The sequence below is a fragment of the Solanum tuberosum genome, unplaced genomic scaffold (genome assembly GCF_000226075.1).
Source record: "Solanum tuberosum cultivar DM 1-3 516 R44 unplaced genomic scaffold, SolTub_3.0 scf00300, whole genome shotgun sequence".
In the NCBI taxonomy this organism is placed as follows: Eukaryota; Viridiplantae; Streptophyta; class Magnoliopsida; order Solanales; family Solanaceae; genus Solanum; species Solanum tuberosum.
In genome coordinates, this window is record NW_006239221.1 from 611,658 (window position 1) to 631,522 (window position 19,865).

The window sequence follows — 19,865 nt, forward strand, 5'->3', positions numbered from 1 at the left end:
TTTTTTTTATATTTAAAAATTGCGTAAAAATACTATAAATCATGATAATTGACAACATAAAATATTTCAAAAATGTTGTATGTGAGTACTCTTATTATGCCTTAAATAGCGTCAAAGAAAGTACATGTTTGTGATAAAAACACTTATTCCTTTATCCACGCAAACAATCGCTTCAAAAACTCGGTTATTAGCCCCAAAATATACCATTTATATTATTGGGCCCGTGCATAGCACGGGCAACATTATCTAGTTATAATAATAAATTTGTCCCAATTAATACATTTAATAACAAAATAATTTTTGGTATATAGAATATAGTCATTAGTGACGAAATTAGATTTTGTTCAACTACATATAATTTTAGAGACAATTGATGTCGTCACTGATTGAAGTAAAATAATTAGCGATGATATAATTTTATCGGTAGTAATAATCTTTTTAGTGACAAAGCATACTATTAACTACAAAAATACACTTTTTACGACAAATAAATTTGTCAAAAATGTTTAAACATTTGGGGACGATTTTTTTTTTTGTAGTTAATATAATACTTTTAGTGACGAAACACTAAATTGTGTTTGTATACTTTTAGAGACACACATTTAGTGACGATTGATTGACGAATTATTGTTCGTCTCATAAGACTTTTAGTAAAAAAATATGATTTATAAATGATGAAATTATTTGTCCGTGATAATTGAATTTGTTGTAGTGGTGATTGAGTTAATATAGATGGTGGTAGGTCATGTTTCGATTTTACTTTAGAATGTCTTCATAGTCAAGTTCGTCACACATCTTCAAGCAATTGGGTCAAAAGTTTCATCATAGTCTATCTCTTTCTCCTGATTGTATCCTTGAACTACTAATCTGGTTTTCTTCCTTGTGATATGCCCTTGGTCATCAAGCTTGTTTCGACACACCAAACTAGTTCCTATTACAGTTCTCTTTGGATGTTTGGAGACACCGCATCACCTAATTCACACTCCAAATATAAATACATATCTTTTTCTAATAAAATTCCATTATAGGATTATCTAAAATTGGATTTTTAAAATGTTCCTTTCAACTTTTTTTCTTTAAAGAATTGCTATTTAGATCCTTTCACCAAATTGACTAAATTTTCCAAATTGCAAACTCTTCTGCATGAACTCTTCCACGTGGCCTTTCCCCCATATATCACTTTGACACTTTCTCTTTCTCATTTCAATTTCTTTTATAAGAAAATTAGTACTATATTTTTTAATTTTCTGCAAAGAAATAAAAAATTAAGGCATCTTCCTCTTCCATCTCTAGATTTTTGATAGCGACCCTCTTCCCTGCACATATTTTCCCTGCAAAATCTCTCAAAAAAATGAGAAAAAAATAAAAAAATTTGTATCTTTTGGACATATCAGCTGCAGAAATACAGAGATTAGCAAGAAAGTGCTGTTTTTGTTCATGTTTCCATCACTTTCTTGCTGGGTCGGTTCGTTTTTTTTGAGGTAATTTTCAGTTTGATGTTGTTGGTTACTGAAAACTCATGTTTCTTGAGAAACCCTTTTGATTTGCTTGTATTTGGGTGAACCCCATTAGGGTTTTATTGGAGTTTCGTTGTATTGGGTTTTCTTGGTTTTCGTAGTAGCTGAAATGTAGAGAAGGGTAAAACCTAAAAAACAAAAATAGAAATTTTAGGTTTAGAAAAAAAATCCAATTTTGATTTGTACAGATTATGGCTTTTGATCAAAATTCAATACCCAAAGATTTGAGGCCGTTGAACATTGTTAGGACAGTGCCCGAAGAATCGGGTATTGCTCCTGTGACTGCATCTGGTAGAACAGTTGAGGGGTTTTATGGTAACCTGACCCGGGATGTTGGAGGTAGTCCTGGAACTATACAGGGGGTTTATTACCCTACTGTAACGGATGCCGGGTTTGTAGGTTTAGGTTATACCAATGCTGGTCCAGGGGCGGTTGGGTGGGTCCCACAGATTGTGGCTTCGCAGCCACCAGGTGTTGTGAGTGTTGGTGTTATGAATTCAGGTTCTGGGTCGTCACAGAATTTGCATTCTGGGGTACGGGTTGGTAGTAATGCGTCTGAGCGTGCTAGTGATGATGGTGGTGATGGTTCGGTGTCAGGGAGGAAAGTTAAGTTTTTGTGCAGTTTTGGGGGGAGGATAATCCCGAGGCCGAGTGATGGGGCATTAAGATATGTGGGTGGACAGACTAGGATTATTACTGTTAGGAGGGATGTGAGTTTTGCTGAACTGGTACGCAAAATGGTAGATACTTGTGGGCAGGATGTGACGATTAAGTACCAGTTGCCTGATGAGGATCTTGATGCACTTGTGTCTGTTTCTTGTCCAGAAGATCTTGAAAATATGATGGATGAGTATGAAAAGTTGGTTGAAAGAGCGTCAGATGGGTCAGCTAAATTGAGGGTGTTTCTGTTTTCGGCTTCTGAGGTGGAATCATCCGGTTTGGTGCAATTCGGAGATCTGCAAGATAGTGGACAGAGGTATGTCGAGGCAGTGAATGGGATTAGTAATGGAGTTAGTGGTATTGGCCTTACTAGGAAAGGGAGTAACGCTAGTGCTGGTTCCACCCAGAATTCGGAGTTTAGTGTCTCTGAAGCTGTGGATGTCTTAGGTCCTGGTCAGGGGGAGCTTAGAGCTGTACCTTCTTTTGACACACTATCACCTAGTGGGACATCTGCTACCTCTCAAGAACCTGCTTACAGATTGGTGTCTACAGATGCAAATCCTGCAACTCATGCTGATGCTTCTGTCTCTCCAATGACCATTCCATTAGTCGTTCCTGGGTCTGTGCCAACCTTATCTACTCAGCTGGAGCATGGGTTAGAGAAAACTGTGCCTGTCACTGCACAGCAGCAACAAATAGGTTATGATATGCAGCAAACAGGAGTGACTTATCAAGGGACTACACCATATTTCCCAGCTTATGTGGATCCTCAGAGGGAGACACTAAACCGTACAGAGTATGTTCAGATCCCTTCTCAAATGGGATTCCCAAGACAGCTTTTGGGAACTGTTGGGCCAATAATGAATCAGCAACATATGATTGCTGGTGGTCCAACTCAGCAGTTTGTCCCTGCTCTTCACATGACAATGGCTCCTTCCGGTCATGTCAGTATGAATCCTAATCTGGTTGCCTCACAGATTCAGCCCCAACATTTTAGGTTAGAACATTATCCTGCAGAAGGCACATTGGGGCAGAGAGTTGTGCAGATTCCTGTTGACCAAGGGTACAGTGCTTATCAGCATCACGCCCCTCCTGCAGGTCTTGGAGGAGCTTATGGATGGCACCAGATTCCACAAACACAGCAGATGCCACTTTCTGAAGGCCAGGTGCCTCAACCACTGGTTACTGGTTCTGAGGCATTACCTAGGTTTGATGATTGTCTTATGTGTCAAAAATCGCTGCCTCATGCACATTCAGATACAGTAGTGCAAGAGCAAAGAGAGAGTCCTGCAAGCACAGTATCTGACTTTAATCCGGTGTATCATAGCCTTCGGTTGGATGAGATGGGGCGGCCTATTTACCGAGCTGTTACAACTGGAACCCTGGGTGAGCCAGCTGTTGAACAGCAGGGAGCTGCTGTTGGGCAAAGAACTGGGGGTCAGATAGATCTTGGAGTTGGAAAAGGTCAAGGTGAGCTAATTGGAGTCTCACAAATTGTTGATAAACAGTATGAATATGATAGAAGCCTCCAACAGCCTGAGTTTGCAGAGCACCCAAAGGTGTCAGTTCCCCCCCAAGGTATGATAGGGTTAACAGGTTCTGTGCAACCACCTTATGGAGTTTTTGTTGGAGCTGTTCCTCAACCATGCCATGGTAATGCCACTGAGCAGATTCTGGTTCCATCACAGTATCAGGTTAAACAGGAAGTTGCTGCGAATAAACCAGTCAGTAGTGATTTACTTAAAGTTGGCAGCGTGCCTGGTCAAACACTGGATAACTTAAGTGGTGAATCTCCCAAGAATTATGGTGGAACCGCACCTACCATGCTTCCTAAAGAAGATGATATAGAATCTGTTACGGCTTACAACCATTTGAGACAAATTGAGGGAAGGATGGAAAATCTCCTGATGTACCCCGCTGAAATTTTAGCAAATAATGAGCAGAGTAAGCCAGCTGTTGATAATTTTAGAAGGGAAGACATCTTGAATAACAGAGTACAACAGTTTGATGGGAGGGAGGAATATCCAGGTTTGGTTACAAGTAATGTGAATCCAAATGAAATACCTGTTCCTCCAAAATGGAATCCTTTCTTGCCCAACATTCAGGCTGCAGAAGGGTATGAAGTGTCTCAGCATCCTGTTATGACTAATCCGGGTGTGCATGCCCAACCAAACTATGGGGTTAATCACTTGATACCCAGTGAAATCTCTCCCCATCTAACTGCCCTCTCTGCCCATGCAACAGAAAGAACTCCAGCTATTGCTGAATGGAAAGATGGGGTTCAACATTTCCAGCCAATGTTGAGTCCTACTACTGCGGAAATGACCATACTCGATGGTACCTCACCGTGTGTACAGGAGAATTCAAATTCTTTATATAGCAATCAGGATCCTTGGAATTTACATCATGATTCCCATTTCCCTCCTCCTAAACCTAGTAAACTTCAGCTAAAAAAGGAATCTGCTGGCACCAAGGATTATTCTGGCGAGAATCGTTTTGGCAATAGCAGTGAGTTGCCAACTATTACTAATGGTGGATTACAAACACAAATTCGGTTGGAGGATGGAACTTACCTTCCCTCCGGTAATACAGATTACAGTTCAGATCAATCATGGTCCAAGAAAGGTGAGAAGCTTCAATTTTTCTGGAATTTAGTATTGGTAGGTCATCTTATATACTTGTCGTCCTAACGTTTTCCTTTCCTATTTGCTATTGAAGGCTCAGAGGAGGAAATGATCAAGCAAGAACTTCAGGCTGTTGCTGAGGGTGTCGCTGCTTCTGTTCTTCAGTCATCAACTCCATCTAATGCTGACCTGTCCACACATGGGAGGAGTGAGTCCCCATCTTCAAGTCAACGGAATGTTGAATTTGAAAGCACTAATGCCGGAAAGGACTCTAAGGATAAATTTGAGGTCTTAAATTCTCTCACACAAACAATAGCTGCTGCTATGCAAGTTGTTTAGAATCAGTTTCTTGTACCTTTTCTTTGCCAGTCTTGCTAATCAGAAGTAATCTCTGTTCAGGAAACTAAAACTAAATTTCCCGAGAGAGCAAATTTTGGGTTTCCTGTATCAGGTGGCATTGGACGCTTGCAGGTTCGACATTTCTTGTCCAATACAATTCCCATAATTTGTTTTTTTTTTTAGAATGATTTTTTTTTTTTTTGAGAATTCCCATAATTTGTTATACCTAAATGGAGAAGTGAACTTATCTTTTACTGCCACTGCCACATAGCAATTTTTTCATTTTCCCATGTTTTGAAAGTGCATTCTTGTGAATAGATTATAAAGAATGATGACCTCGAGGAGATTCGAGAATTGGGTTCTGGTACATTTGGCACTGTTTATCATGGAAAGTGGAGGGGTACTGATGTTGCAATTAAAAGGATTAATGACAGGTGTTTCGCTGGGAAAGCTTCAGAACAAGAGCGTATGGTTGGTACCTTTTTTCCCTTTCAAATTCTTATTGTCTCTCGTCTTATTCCCTACACCTGATAATTTAACTAATTTATCCAAGATCTTTGCGTGTTTTATTCATGTATATAATATGACTCTGCTTATCTTTTTCATTTAGAGGGATGATTTCTGGAATGAAGCCATCAAACTTGCAGACTTGCACCATCCAAACGTTGTTGCCTTCTATGGTGTTGTGCTAGATGGTCCGGGTGGCTCGGTGGCGACTGTTACAGAATATATGGTTAACGGGTCCTTGAGAAATGCTTTACAAAAGAATGAGAGGTGACCTTTCTTTTTGCTTGCATGGATTAAATGGAGTATTTGTTTATTGGTAATTCAATCTTTACTTCCATATGAAGATATTTGAAATGGAATCCTAATTATTAATTACTTAATTTGCTGGTTTTTATACCACTGAATTTTGGGTTAAACTTGTTTTAGGGTTGACCTCTGCTATGGTTTAGTGATTAAATAACTTGGTGGTATAAATTCATTTCTTCATGCAATTTTAGGGCAATGGTAGGTTAAAGGCCACATCATTTTCAGATGGGTTTTTTCAAGTGTGCCATGAGGGTAGGGTGGTTCCTGTAGTTACTTAGTGGATGAGTAGGTTTCCTTCATGACATTCACCTTGATTTTGTGGGATCAGGAAGCGTCTGTTTGATTTGATCATTTTCAGTCTGAGCACTTATAGTACTCTTCTGCATACAATAAAATTGTATACTATTTGTGGTGTTACACATAAAAAATGGGATGACTAAATGCATCACGTACTGTCTTCAGGAATCTGGATAAGCGGAAACGCCTTGTGATTGCCATGGATGTTGCATTTGGAATGGAGTATCTTCATGGGAAGAATATAGTGCACTTTGACTTGAAAAGCGACAATCTGTTGGTTAATCTGCGTGATCCCCACCGTCCAATATGCAAGGTTAGTCATCACCGGGATATAGTTTTATTTGTCAGTTGATAAAAAATGATGTGCATAAATGTTAAAAGATTTAGTAGCCAATTATCTCAACAAGGGGAAAAAGTATTAAATATTTGTCTTACAAATGTTTTTACATGTTGACACCAGAGACTAATTCAAGTTTTATGCACAGTTCTGAGTTCTCGTTGAACTAAAGAAAGTAATTGAATGTTATATTCCGTATTTGCAAATCTGCAATGGAAGCATAATTTTCTATTGAGCATGAGGTAAGAAGTCTTTTAAGTCCTAAGCCCAGAATGCGGCAGGTAAACTACAATGAAAGATGTAAAGAGATCACAATTTGACATTAGTAACTGAATATACGTTGTAATCTGATACCCAAGTATGACACACCTAAACCTGAAAGATCCATTACTCTCATTGAGTAACATATTAGATCTTGGAGGTCTTGTCAAAATTTTAAAGACAGATTTAGAGCTTGGAGGCTGCTTTTGCATTTGAGGTGATGCGTTTATTGCTTAACATCTCAAGAAGTTCCCAGCTGAAGCAGTTACATCATAATTTAAAACTGACAAACTTTATATCTCCCTCAAAAAAAGAATACAATACCTGTTTTTTTTTTTTTACCAGTTTCAAAAAAAAAAGAAAAAGAAGCAGGTATTGTATTTTATGGTTTGAGATACAACAGATGATGTGTATCATTTCACATTGGGTGTAGTAGAACATCTTGATATGGTAGCCAGCCTTGAGATGGTGCCGAAAGCAAAAATCCTTCACTTTTTGGCTTTTCCAGCCTTCTAATCTTCCATGGCTTATCCTATAATTGAAAACAATTGAGTTTTATACCATTTTTCAGAAAGTACGAGGGACCCCATCCTGAGAAAATGACCATGTTCATTCCTGCACCTGTTCTCTTCCCTTCTAAATTAAATGTCCCTCCAAACTATTACTGGGAAAGGTGATCCATGAGTCTCTGTGGCAACTTCACTCCAGGTTCTGTACAAGGTCTATCACGTTGAATTACTTTTAAGATCTTCCGTAAACCTTATTGCATTCCATCGGCATTGACACTGGATACCCTATACACTGGGTTTTTGTTCAAGATTAGCTGCGTGTTTCAGGTGTCAATGTTTAGGGGCTGAGAGTGGTTATGGTTTCTGCTTATTAACCAATATCAGATATGCCTGCGGGTGGACCTGCATTTTCCGTGTGTTCAAATGTAATGACCTGATGTGGTGAGGTGGAGATTAAATTCAAAGACCTCATTGCGGGAACTAGTTTGAGCAGGTAATTTAAAAGATGATAAGAATATCATATGTAAAACTTCATCAAAGAACTACAGTATGTGCAGTAGGTTCGAAGCCTGTTGCAGACAAAAGTTCGGTATTTAAGTGGAGAAGGGTAGAGGGACTGGTCCATTATCCATTGAGTTTCGAACCATGTGCCACTGGTCCTTGGGGATTTCTTGCTTCTTTAGAAAACCTACAATAGGTGCAGTAGGCGCCTTCTGTAATTCTTTCATTTTAGAAAACCTGGATTGTGAACGAAATTTTATTTCCCTGTGTCAAAAATACCTCCATAGTTTAGGCTATATATGCCTGAGCAAAATAGGAAAAATTACTCTGTACTCGAGCTAATGAGGCTTTAAGTTTTAGGTGACATCAATTGTGCTTAGGCATGTCAATTGTCACTATCTTATCGAAATAATACCAAAACAATCCAGCTCACCTAATTTTCTTTTGTTATTATTTGAGCTGTTTAGGGCAATTGTATTACTCTTCTAGACACCAGAAGAACATGATTCATATTTATGCTCAGTTAAAATGGTTAGACATAAAAATTCTATTATAAAGAATAACCTTTGCTGAATGTGAATGGACCTTGCTTTAATCTTAAATTGTTTGATGTATCCATCATCTTTTTTCTTTCGGTGTTTTCCTAGAGGATTGTGGTTATATGAAGAATTTTCATATCTATGGATGTAAGACACTTGTTTAATCCCTGTACTTATGTCCGTCATGGTGACAACATCTAGGTTTGTGCTACTTAAGTGAGTACCGAGTAACTAAGCCATTTTAAGGTATTGGGACATCAAGAGAGAAACCAAGTTCTCATGTTTAAATAAACATCCCAAAGGAGGCAAAAACACTAGGGTGATTTCTTCCCATTTCTTCAAGCCTTGGTGGACAAGGGTACCTGGGCTAGTAGAAGGTAGCAGGTATCCCGCGTAATTAATCGAGGTGTGCGCAAGCTAGACTGAACACCGTACTTACAAAAAGAAGAGAGAGAAATCAAGTTTTTTTTTATCCAAGAGAATTTAGGTTTTCATAGATTCTTTTCCCATGCTTTCAACTTTAGCTTTTGAAAGTCCTTAGGGGTTGTTTTGTTAGTAGTGGGATGGGATAGACAAGGATATCCCATGAGATTATTTTATCCCACCTCATATACGTGGCAACTTTTTTTTTTTTTTTTTGAGAAAAGTAACAGTTAGTCTATATTTATCCACAGGTATACTACCTCAAAAGTGTAGTTACCCTCCAAAAGTGTTGTAGTTACATAGGATCCTATACCTACCAAGTTACAGCCAGTCTATAGTTGTGCTGATTACTTCTGAGCTATCTAAGACTACTTGTTTACACCAAAAATGATACAGAGCTAAACAGTTAAGCTTAAATCTTTGTATGTTGCTCTGCTTTCCTTCATGACATCTCTGGTTCCTCTCTAGCCATACTGTCCACCATATACATGATGGGACCATCTTCCATCTCTCCTCCTTTCTTCCTGCATTTCCATCTCTATTCCAGCACTTCAATGCAATGCAGAATAAAATAATCACATGAGATATGCTGAGATTATTATCCTTATGCCACTAACCAAACGGTCCTTTAGTGTTTAAGTTATGCCGTCTTTGGATAAATTTATTGCTATTTGGATGGAATTAAATCAGGCTGACATCACTTTGATGGTTCCTTGTTAGTAGGAACTACTGATTACACTATGAGAATGCGTGTGTAGTGTAATTCTTTTCTTTTGAAGATACCCTTGCTCACACCTTAGCCGAATGCAAAACTAGAGGCAATTGTATCCTTAGTCGACTGGGAGGACTCTCTAGAAATTCTTTGTTTTAGAGACTGTTGTACAATCAATAAAATAGAGCGGGCCCAACAAGTGTGGCCTAATGGTCAATGAAGTGAGAGGAGAAGTATGATGTCTTCAAATTTCAATTGAGGCAAAAACACTACGTGATTTTCGCTCATCTTCCTAAGCCAGGTTGGATAGAGTTACTGGTATCTGTACTGTGGGAGGTAATAGAAACCCGATGGAATAGTTGAGGTGCACGCAAGGTGGTCTGGACAACACCACCATCATAAAAAAAATAGCGGACAAAATATTGCACAGAGCCTTGTTTTAAATCTTATTCTGTACTACTTATCAAGCCCTTTGAATTGTTTTCCTTTATTTTTTGTCAAAGATGCACTCTCTTTGCAATGAGTAAAGCCTCATTGACAATCAATCTTAGTAAATCCTGATGAAAATCATACTTGTCAAAAAAATCCTGAACATGAACTGTCCAAATTGGGCTTACAGGTACAAATTGATTACTTATCCAAAAAAGGGGGTTTAAATGGAAATTGGATAAACATGACTTAAGAGTTCTCCTCAATTTGGGTTAAACAGATCAGTTCTTAAAGCCTCCAAAAGAGCCTTGCAGCTTTATCTTAATTTTTGACCGAGGAAATTATTGCTATGGGTAATCTGTTCAAATATTTGAATCAGGGCTAAGAGGTATAGGAATGTGAAGCATTTCTTAACATTACACCAGACGAGAAGAGTTACTTAGAGTCATCGCTTTATTACTGAAAGGACAAAATAATGTGAGACACAGGATTATGGCTTAATGGATGAAGTTTTGCACTTTATACAATGGTTGCATAAAAACCTACCAATTTTTTTTTAAAAAAAGACGAGAATTGATGGCTTATTTGAATTTCAACTTTGAAGTGTTCTTTTCTTTTTGGTGATGACCGTGGTGTTCAGGTCAGCTTTCGCGCACCTCGATTAATTCCACGGGATACCTGTCACCTCCCACCACAACAGGTACTAGGTAACTCTATCTACACCAAGGCCAGGACAAGTGTTGGATAAATATCAGCATTATTGAATATTTGATGTTGGAATTAGTTATTTTAACTCTTACCTATGTTGTTCGGACTCTTAAAAATGTCGACGAGTGCATGTCGGATCCTTCATAATGCATCTTTTAAGGACCCGACACGGGCTTGCGGCATCATTTTGGGAGAGTCTGAGCAACACAAATATTTTAACTGTGCTAAATTCATAGATGTTTGGTATTCCTTTATTTTATGTTAAATAATACACTTCTCTCCAAAGTAAAATGCGCTTCACTTCTCGTTTTTGCTGCAAGGCCCACACAAGTTGTCGTTTGGTTTGCGCTTTTCGCTTTTGAAAGCGATTGGCTGTAGCATTCCCAATAAATAAGTACCTTGAGACACAGTGTAATGCATCAATGAGTTTCTTCTCCTTGCTGCTGCTATATAACTCTATTTTGAGGGTCGGCAGAACTCTCTTGTAAAAATTAGAGGAACTAACCTTTTAATGAAAATGAGTTTCAAGTAAAAGTTAAAACATGAATGATTGGGCAAGAATCATACCTTTGTGGTACCACTTGTAGGGAGGGATTCTCAATACAATTATTACTTCAAAGAAAAATGCTAGTGTCCTAACAGCACCCTTTTAAAGACTCAATAGAGTTCTTACCTTAGTACATCATCCTCAAACCTTGTAAAACCAGGGCACCATCCACTATTGGAGATGCACTCAAGTCATGAAGCTAGTTGAAGTGCAAGCTAGGCTTTTTGCCTTGTTTAGGCATTTGCTTTGATGCAGGCATTAAAGGGCTAAGGCATGTGCCTCTTTGTCATGTGATTTGTTTTGAAGAGGAAGAGACTTGAACAATAGATATTGCCGGGAAAGTGATATATAAATTATTAACAGATCATACAACAAAACAACATAGCCAGTGTAATCCCACAAGTGGGGTTTGGGGAGAGTGGTGTGTATGCAACCTTACCCCCAACCTTGCGGTTTCTGGTAGAACCTTGTCTCAAGTAACACATAAAAAACAAGTACGGAAAGGAAATACAAGGGTGGAGAAGTCATGCTGATACTAATGGGGAAGAGGAACAGTAGCAACAACCAATAATACGTTAATTGAAGCAAAGGAAACAACGTATAAAATTATTAAAAGGTGTTGTGAGTAAATATGTTTGGTGACAAGAAATTGGAAGAGCATAGCAAGTTATAAATCTAAATTAAAAACCTAAAATTGCATTGTTGTCCAAATCTGAAGTATAAGATGGTTTTTAAATTTGATTGCTACGATTTTACTTTTTTAATATGATTGCAGTTTTTCATTTCTTTGTTCAACTATGTTTTGTTTGTACTACTTTTTTCCCGCAATACACATATTTTCGCCTTTTCTTTACTAAAGCTAACGGTGTTTGTGCTTTTCCTTGTATCTCTGGAAAGGCGTGGTCCTTTTCTATGCTTTTCACATTTGAGGCTTTGACAACAGTGATCCATGGCTCATGTCACTGGCATGTATCGCTGCCTGTGTTATTAAAAAGTGAAATGCCTAAAAAAACTGAAAGGTTTTTTTTTGGGGGGCTTGGGCTTTAATGAAAATAAAATGTGAGCTCAAGTGAAAAGGCATAAATGGATAAAAATTACAAAGAACTATGTTTAGTCCAAGACTAATAATTATAAGCACGAATAACAAATATATGGGCAACGAAATTGAAATTATTATGGTAAAGTGAACTTTGAATTGTTTAGTGCAGTCTCTTTAGGAATGCTCATTGGCAAGGAAATGCTCTAGAGACTCAATGACGACACTAAAGCACACATTAAGTGAGGCGAAGCGCTCAACATGTTTTGAGCCTCGCTTCATAGCTTAAGCGCGCCTTTGACAACACCGAATTCATTGGTACCATCTATGGCATTAGTCATATCATCATCATTGTAGTATTATCATATAATAATAATGCATCACTATTATCATCCTTAGTGTTGTTATTAGTCTGACTACGGTATTTCATTCCTTGCCTACTTTAGAATCCATATTCATAGTTGCTTTTACGTTAATTCTTATCTTGTGCGTATAACCTTTAAACGTGAAAGCAGTCCATTGCGAATTGTAAAAGCTCCGTGCCATATTATCATCTGTTTCACTTTGTTACTGACTATAAATCTATCCTTCTTGTTTAGGTTGGTGATTTGGGCCTATCCAAAGTGAAATGTCAAACACTAATCTCTGGCGGTGTACGAGGAACTCTCCCTTGGATGGCACCAGAACTTCTCAATGGAAGCAGCAGTCTTGTCTCTGAGAAGGTATAAAAAAAAGTAGTTCCTTTGTTTCAATTTGTTTGTCTGGTTTTGATTTGGCACGGATTTTAAAAAAGTAAAATAGACTTTTGATTCTTGTGGTCTTAAACTAATGATATGTAGAATGTACCAAAATGTCCTTCAATCTTGTGGTCTTAAACATGCCATGTGAAATTTAGAATTAATAAGTTGCCAATAAAGGTAAGAAAGAGCCAAGAATCAAATTCTTTTTTAAACGGACTAAAAAGGAAAGTAAGATGAACAAGTTGAAACGTAGGGGGTAATAATTTTATCTCCTTATCCCTGTGTGTTGACGCATACTTTGCTGGGTGTGTTTGTAGGTTGACGTATTCTCCTTTGGAATTGTACTGTGGGAACTTCTTACTGGAGAAGAACCATATGCCGAATTGCACTATGGGGCTATAATTGGTAACGACTTCCAAATATTCTTTTTCAACTTCAACCAAATATTGTCCAAATGCCTTCTAAGTCAACAAACCAGTTCGAGTATTAACAACTGAACACGTATGCAGGTGGTATCGTGAGTAATACCTTGCGTCCTCCAGTGCCAGAGTCCTGTGACCCAGATTGGAGGTCACTCATGGAGAGATGTTGGTCAGCTGAACCATCCGAGAGGCCTAACTTCACTGAGATCGCCAACGAGCTACGAGTGATGCAGTCTAAGATCCCTCCCAAAGGACAAAACCAACAATCATCTCCCTCAGCAAACACCAACCAAGCTAAAACTTAATTTTCTGCACTGCCCTTTGTAGTTGCTTTTTTCTTACCTTGATAAACTTAGGTATATAAATTAGCTCAAAGTAACACATAATATAGTGGTCTCGTCTTTGTTTTCTGGTTTTTTAGATCTCCATTACATTTTATTATTGACTTAATTAGGTGTTCCAATACTGACCAAATTTACATCAAAATCAAAGTCAAAGTAACACAACATTTTCTTCTCTTTCAGTTTGTTATGTAGGTGATTAGTCAAACTTGCTTGGGACTGAGGCGTTGATTAATTGATCATCACATGTGTTCGAAAGCATATCATGTTTTGCAAGTGGGCAATGTGAATATTGTTCTTTGCTTCCCCTTTTCAACCACTTCCTTTTATTATGGCGTGATTAATGCGTCTTAAACCTTTTTCTTGAAAAAAAATATGCATTCTTAGTGAAATTTTTACACGTTGATCTATAGAAATATGGCCATTTTCTTTGACAAAAAAACTTCTAAATTATCATCACATCAATAGGTGCATAAAGTAAATATTGGTATTGACTTATTAAAAATATATGTCTTTTGAGATTTTGATTAGACAAATCTTTTAATCTTCATATATTAATATTGATTTTACTCCTTGTTTTGGCTTGCAAAAGTGATTTGTGGATGAGACCCTTGCACCTAACTACAATTATAGTTTCATTATGTAAATCATGAATTAATTTTAACCAACATTAATTATTGTTAATGAGTGTGATTAAAGATTGCTGGTGCTTGATTAATTAATATAATTGATTCTCTGTACTATCCAAAAAGAAAAATCAAGAAGCATATCCAATCTGGGGCGGACCTCCATCGAAAAATTACAATGTTATACATGGTGATTTTTTTTTTATTTTTTGTGTATAGATAACAAATGTTGGTCTCATTTGACTCATCGTATTTTAAACTCTATTAGTGAAAATTTTGATTTCGTCACTATATAATGAATATAATCATGTAATTAATTATTGTCTTGTTCCTTTTTACTTGGAAAATATCCCTACACCCTGTCCCCAACACCTAACGAATCTCTTATCTTTTAGGACTAGTATATTAACTTAATTATTCTTTAATGAACTTAGTTTGATTTGATTATTATATTAGACTTATTTATATAGTAGATAGTCTCTTTTTCCTTTTGATGAATTTTTATTTTTAATATATATTGCGAGTTCATAAGACTAATAAATCCGATCTCTCTCATCTTTTAAGGGATTTAATCGACTTTATTCAATGTGAATTTGAATTAATCGAAGCTGACGTAAAAAAGTAGGTTATAGATATAAATAATAAGTAATGTTTGGTATCAAAAAAAGAAAAAAGTCATATCCAAAATGATGACTATAGTCTATACATATCCCTCAACGCGTTGTGAGCACTTAGTTGTATTTCCCTTTTTATTCTTAGCTTTCTAGACTTCCCTACATGTGTGTAACATTTATTTTTCTTGAATAGTCTTATAATTATGATTATAATAGTAAATTTATTTTTAGTTAAGTCTTATTTTTTCTTTTGATGCATTTTTTATTTTTTATTTCATGAATTGACTTTGAAGGATTGATGTTTTATCAAAGTCTTTTAAATATTCCTTTATTCTTTTTTACTTATCTAATCATAGGTACGATGATCTAACTCACAAGGTTTTGGTTCAAGTAGAGGATAACCGTAATAAATAATATAATAACCAAAACAAAAAACAACACATAATAATAAAATCAATAGATATAGACAAGATAGCAGAATAATAATAATAATAACAACACTGATAAAAACACAACTAAACAACGCTCAACTATTTGCTAACCTTCTATCCTAATCTTCAACATTCATACCCTTCTAATTTAAAATTATGTTCTCGATAAACTACATCAATATCATATTAAACATGTGCGTCATATTATCCTATTTCTCAATATTCATACCCTCTTGTCTAATTTTCGACCTACCTTTATCTCACTTCTCATGCCTGTCTCATAACTAATCTCTCACACCTTCTTATTTAAATATCTGCATATCTTCTTTTTACGTGCCTAAACCAATAACTAGGGATGGCAATGAGGCGGGTTGAGCTTAACCCCGCAATTTTTTTAGTCCGCCCCGCATAAACCCGTCTCGCATAACTTTTTAATATTTTCTTTTTCTAGTTAAGTTTGATACTAAAAATAAAATTTATAACAATAAATTCTTTTTTTCATTAAGTTGTATTAATTTAATAGGATAGTGACTTTAAAAATTATTTTTTAGGGGTTAATTGGAAAACATGCAAGAAATTGTATTATTTGTTATTGAACAATTTTCATATACTATCTCGAATATTTTAGTAGATATATAGAAATTATCTTAATAAACAATGCTCTATCACTTATAAAAATCACATATATCCGCAACTTGTCCCGCTCCACATTAATTTTTAAAAAGCCCACTTCAACCCACCCCGCCTATCACCCGCCCACACAATCTTAAACCTGCCCCGCCCCATATAGCTTTAAACCCACCCCGCATCTGCCCCGCCTAATTGCCATCCCTACCAATAACCAACTACATCCTAGACATAAAGAGAATAAATATTACACTTAAAAATAACAATAATATATGTCCATAATTGACTCGATGATATAATAAATCATATATTGCTGAAAATAATCAACCAATCTTTACTTGGTCAAAAGAAAAATCATCAAAAACACCTCATTTCTCAATCATTTCATTCGTCTTTCTCAGCCATCTCCTCACACAAAATATATATACACACCATCTTTCTCCATATCCACCACCATTCATCTTCCTCCCCCCAACCCCCAAACCCAAAATCTCAAATCTCCCAAAAACACACACAGAGATTGAATTTTTTGCTGAATTTTCAAGAATATTAAACAGAGCATAACGAAGAACAGCAAATATACCCACCCCTCACCTCGAAACCTCCCAAACACACACCAAGATCGAATTTTTAGCTGAATTTTCAAGAATATTAAACAGAGCATAACGAAGAACAGCTAATATACCCCAAAATATACACACCCAGATCGATTTTTCAGCTGAACTTTCAAGTGAAATGATGAACAACACTTATTCACCCATAAGAGAAACTGCCCAAGAAGGAACAGAATACGAAGAACCCTCTTCAATTTGGTGCGCCTGTTTCAGATTCCCCTGTTTTCCATCAACCCAAAAAGAAGGAGAAGCAAATTCTCTGCTCCAAGAAAGAGAAAACAGAGATTCATGGATAGTGAAAAATATGAAGGAATTAAAAGAGTATTCTGAACTTGTAGCTGGACCCAAATGGAAGAATTTGGTAAGGAAGATCGGAAAATACTGTAATCCTAAGAAATCTTCAGCTAAAACGACGCAGTTTCAGTATGATTCAGATAGTTATGCTCTCAATTTCGACAATGGCGGTGGTGATGTTAGGGAAGATGATGATGGGCTTTTACGTAATTTCTCATCTCGATTTGCTGCTCCTTTTTCTGGTTTTGTTGCTAATAATAATCCAAATAAAAATGCTGGTTTGTGATAATTATTGGAGAAAAAAATAATCGTCATTTATCATTTATTGTATATTTAGGGGAGAAAATGGTGATGAAATTGATTTTATAAATTTAATTAATTTATTGTAGAAGTAAAATTCCCCTTTTTACCATTTTTATAGTTAAATAAATTTATGTTGTGAACTTGTGATTAGTTAACCATTATTTATATTTAGTTTTGGATGTTTTGATCTTAAGATTATAAGCTAACACAATAACAATAATAACGTATTTAGTGTAATCCCATATATAAGGTATTTAGACTTTTTATAAAGTGATTGTTTTCGAAATTTTTAGACATCTCATGTGTTTTTTTAAAACTCATGAATAGATATACTGCAAATTTGTTATGAATTGGCTAGTTTTATAGTGATCATTGATGAACGAATGTTTATTTATCTAAATCCTTTTATTGTTATTTTGGAGATTTTTTATATAAAGGGAAAAGGGCCTGATGTACCCCTCAACTTTGTCATTTGAAGCTGATATGCCCTTTGTAATGAAAGTGGCTCATATATACCTTAACTGTTATACAAACGGCTCACATATACCCCTACCGTTACAAAATGAGCTCACATATACCCTTCATTTAATGGAAAGTGAAAAAAATTAGTTTTAAATTTATACTTTTGACTTTTAATTTTCTTCAAAATTAGTTAGGGGTATATATGATTCTTCTAGCAAAGTTCAAGGTATATTTTAATCTTTTTCATACATAAATTATTTTTTGACTTCTTTGATTATAATTATTTGAGTTTCTTATTCTTATTTTATTTTTTTCTTTCATTCCTTAGTGTAAAGAAAAAAATTTAAAACTATATTTTTGTGGCTATGTTATAATTTTTTTATTTTTTTTTTGTCTATATTGTAATTTAATTTTTGTATTTGAAGAAACAAATTTGGTCATCTATAATAAGTTTTACAAGAATATTAGTGAAACATAAATAAATTTGACCATCAAAATAATAAATCTAAATTAGTCATTGACAAAAAAAAGTCAAAAAAAAAAATATGTTTGAGGAGGATTAAGTATACTCATATGGGATTATGTTTTTTTTTTTTAAAGAATAAATATTAAAGTAAAATTAATTTTTTTCATTTTCGTTAGAGAAAAAGGGTATGTGAGCCATTTGTATATAAGTAGGGGTATATATGAGCCACTTTCATAACGAGGGGTATATCAGCTCTAAATGACGAAGTTGAGGGGTATATCAGACCCTTTTCCCTTATATAAATAAATAATTGATCTAATTCACTCTTTATGTTTCTTATCTTATATAGTTAGTTGATTATATATGATTATACATATACATATATAATATATATGAATTATATGTAATGTTATAAGTCTATTGTCTATTTTGAATTTAAGTAATTGAATGTTGTTTTAAGTGAATTCTTTTTTATCTAACATCTCATGTTTACTATTTTTTTTCCTTCTATTTTATTGAAAATAAGAAAACTAATGTGCACTAACAAGTCATAATGTGCAATAATTATTCTTGTATGGTGAAAATTATTGGTTTTTATATTAAAGTTAAGTTCACTTCGTTATTCCTTTAGCAAAGGAAACGAATCTAGAAATATAGAATAAAACATTTCATGTTAAAGTAAGAAAACTATTTAATAACTTATTGTAAAAGTAAAGTAAATACATTAATTAATTAATAACTTATTGTAAAAGTAAAGTAAAGGAAAATTACACTTCATTCTATTGCCAAAATACAGAATAAAATAAAATATATTTACATTAATTAATTAATACTCTTTTTATTTTAATTTATTATATTTGTTCTATTTTAGTTTAACACAAAATTTTAAAAATATATATTAAATTTTCAAAATGTTATTTAATCTGGTGATACTCCATATTAAAACAAAAGCAGGCCTAAGGCGGCTCAGAATAAACATGTGCCACCACCTTCATAGAAACTTTAGTTATGATTGTACCACCCTTTATTCTATATTCATTTTATGGTCTAATTAATCTGTATTTATGTTGAAAATTTTTATTTGAAAAATAAAACACTTTTTACTAAATAAAAATTTCATACAAAAAGAATTTGAACCTAAACTTTTTAATTAAACATAAAAAATATTTATTATTTTATCACAATTATTGATGGTGCCGCCTTTATAGACCAAGCTATGTGCATCCCACGATGTGAACGATTGAAGAAATTTCAATTCTTTGTATTTACATTGTACTAATGTTTCTTAAAATTATTGACCAGAATATTATTGTGGCCAACTTGTCTACGTTTTTAGAGATATTTGGAAGATTCATTTGTCCTAAAATAATGAGTAACATGAATAACCAAGTAACGTTGTTTTTAATAGACCTTCGACTTTAGAATAGAAGAAAAAAAAGCACTTTGCAAAAGAATATAACTAAAGTGAAGAAGTCATGATATAATATTATAGAACATGACAAAATATTTTGAGAAAGGAACCGTAACTACAATAAAAGAAAATGATTATCGAAGTACAAGAAACGACAGATAGTAAAGACGAAAAACTATAAGAGTAATACTATGACTATTCGTAAGTAGAAATAGCAAAACAATTCTCAACTGCCTTTCAACCTTCCAGTTCTTACCGTTTT

At 35.1% G+C, this 19,865-nt stretch overlaps 2 protein-coding genes across 2 annotated transcripts; both read left to right on the forward strand.

Moving 5' to 3' along the window:
* The first annotated feature begins 1,230 nt into the window (after nucleotides 1-1,230).
* On the forward strand, nucleotides 1,231-13,936 carry LOC102591396 (uncharacterized). Its single transcript, XM_006359469.2, has 9 exons — nucleotides 1,231-4,802; nucleotides 4,896-5,089; nucleotides 5,201-5,272; nucleotides 5,459-5,611; nucleotides 5,751-5,914; nucleotides 6,416-6,563; nucleotides 12,852-12,974; nucleotides 13,310-13,397; nucleotides 13,502-13,936. The coding sequence occupies exons 1-9, from the start codon at nucleotides 1,709-1,711 to the stop codon at nucleotides 13,717-13,719; spliced, it is 4,254 nt and encodes a 1,417-aa protein (XP_006359531.1). The 5' UTR covers nucleotides 1,231-1,708; the 3' UTR covers nucleotides 13,720-13,936.
* A 2,852-nt stretch (nucleotides 13,937-16,788) lies between these two features.
* LOC102591718 (uncharacterized) lies at nucleotides 16,789-17,247 on the forward strand. Its single transcript, XM_015314440.1, has one exon. The coding sequence runs from the start codon at nucleotides 16,789-16,791 to the stop codon at nucleotides 17,245-17,247; it is 459 nt and encodes a 152-aa protein (XP_015169926.1).
* Nucleotides 17,248-19,865: the final 2,618 nt, after the last annotated feature.

Coding starts and splice junctions, on each gene's coding strand:
- LOC102591396 (XM_006359469.2), top strand. CDS start 1,709: ATGGCTTTTGATCAAAATTCAATACCCAAAGATTTGAGGCCGTTGAAC. Junction 5,915..6,415: donor GCTTTACAAAAGAATGAGAG/GTGACCTTTCTT, acceptor TACTGTCTTCAG/GAATCTGGATAAGCGGAAAC. Junction 12,975..13,309: donor GCAGTCTTGTCTCTGAGAAG/GTATAAAAAAAA, acceptor GTGTGTTTGTAG/GTTGACGTATTCTCCTTTGG.
- LOC102591718 (XM_015314440.1), top strand. CDS start 16,789: ATGATGAACAACACTTATTCACCCATAAGAGAAACTGCCCAAGAAGGA.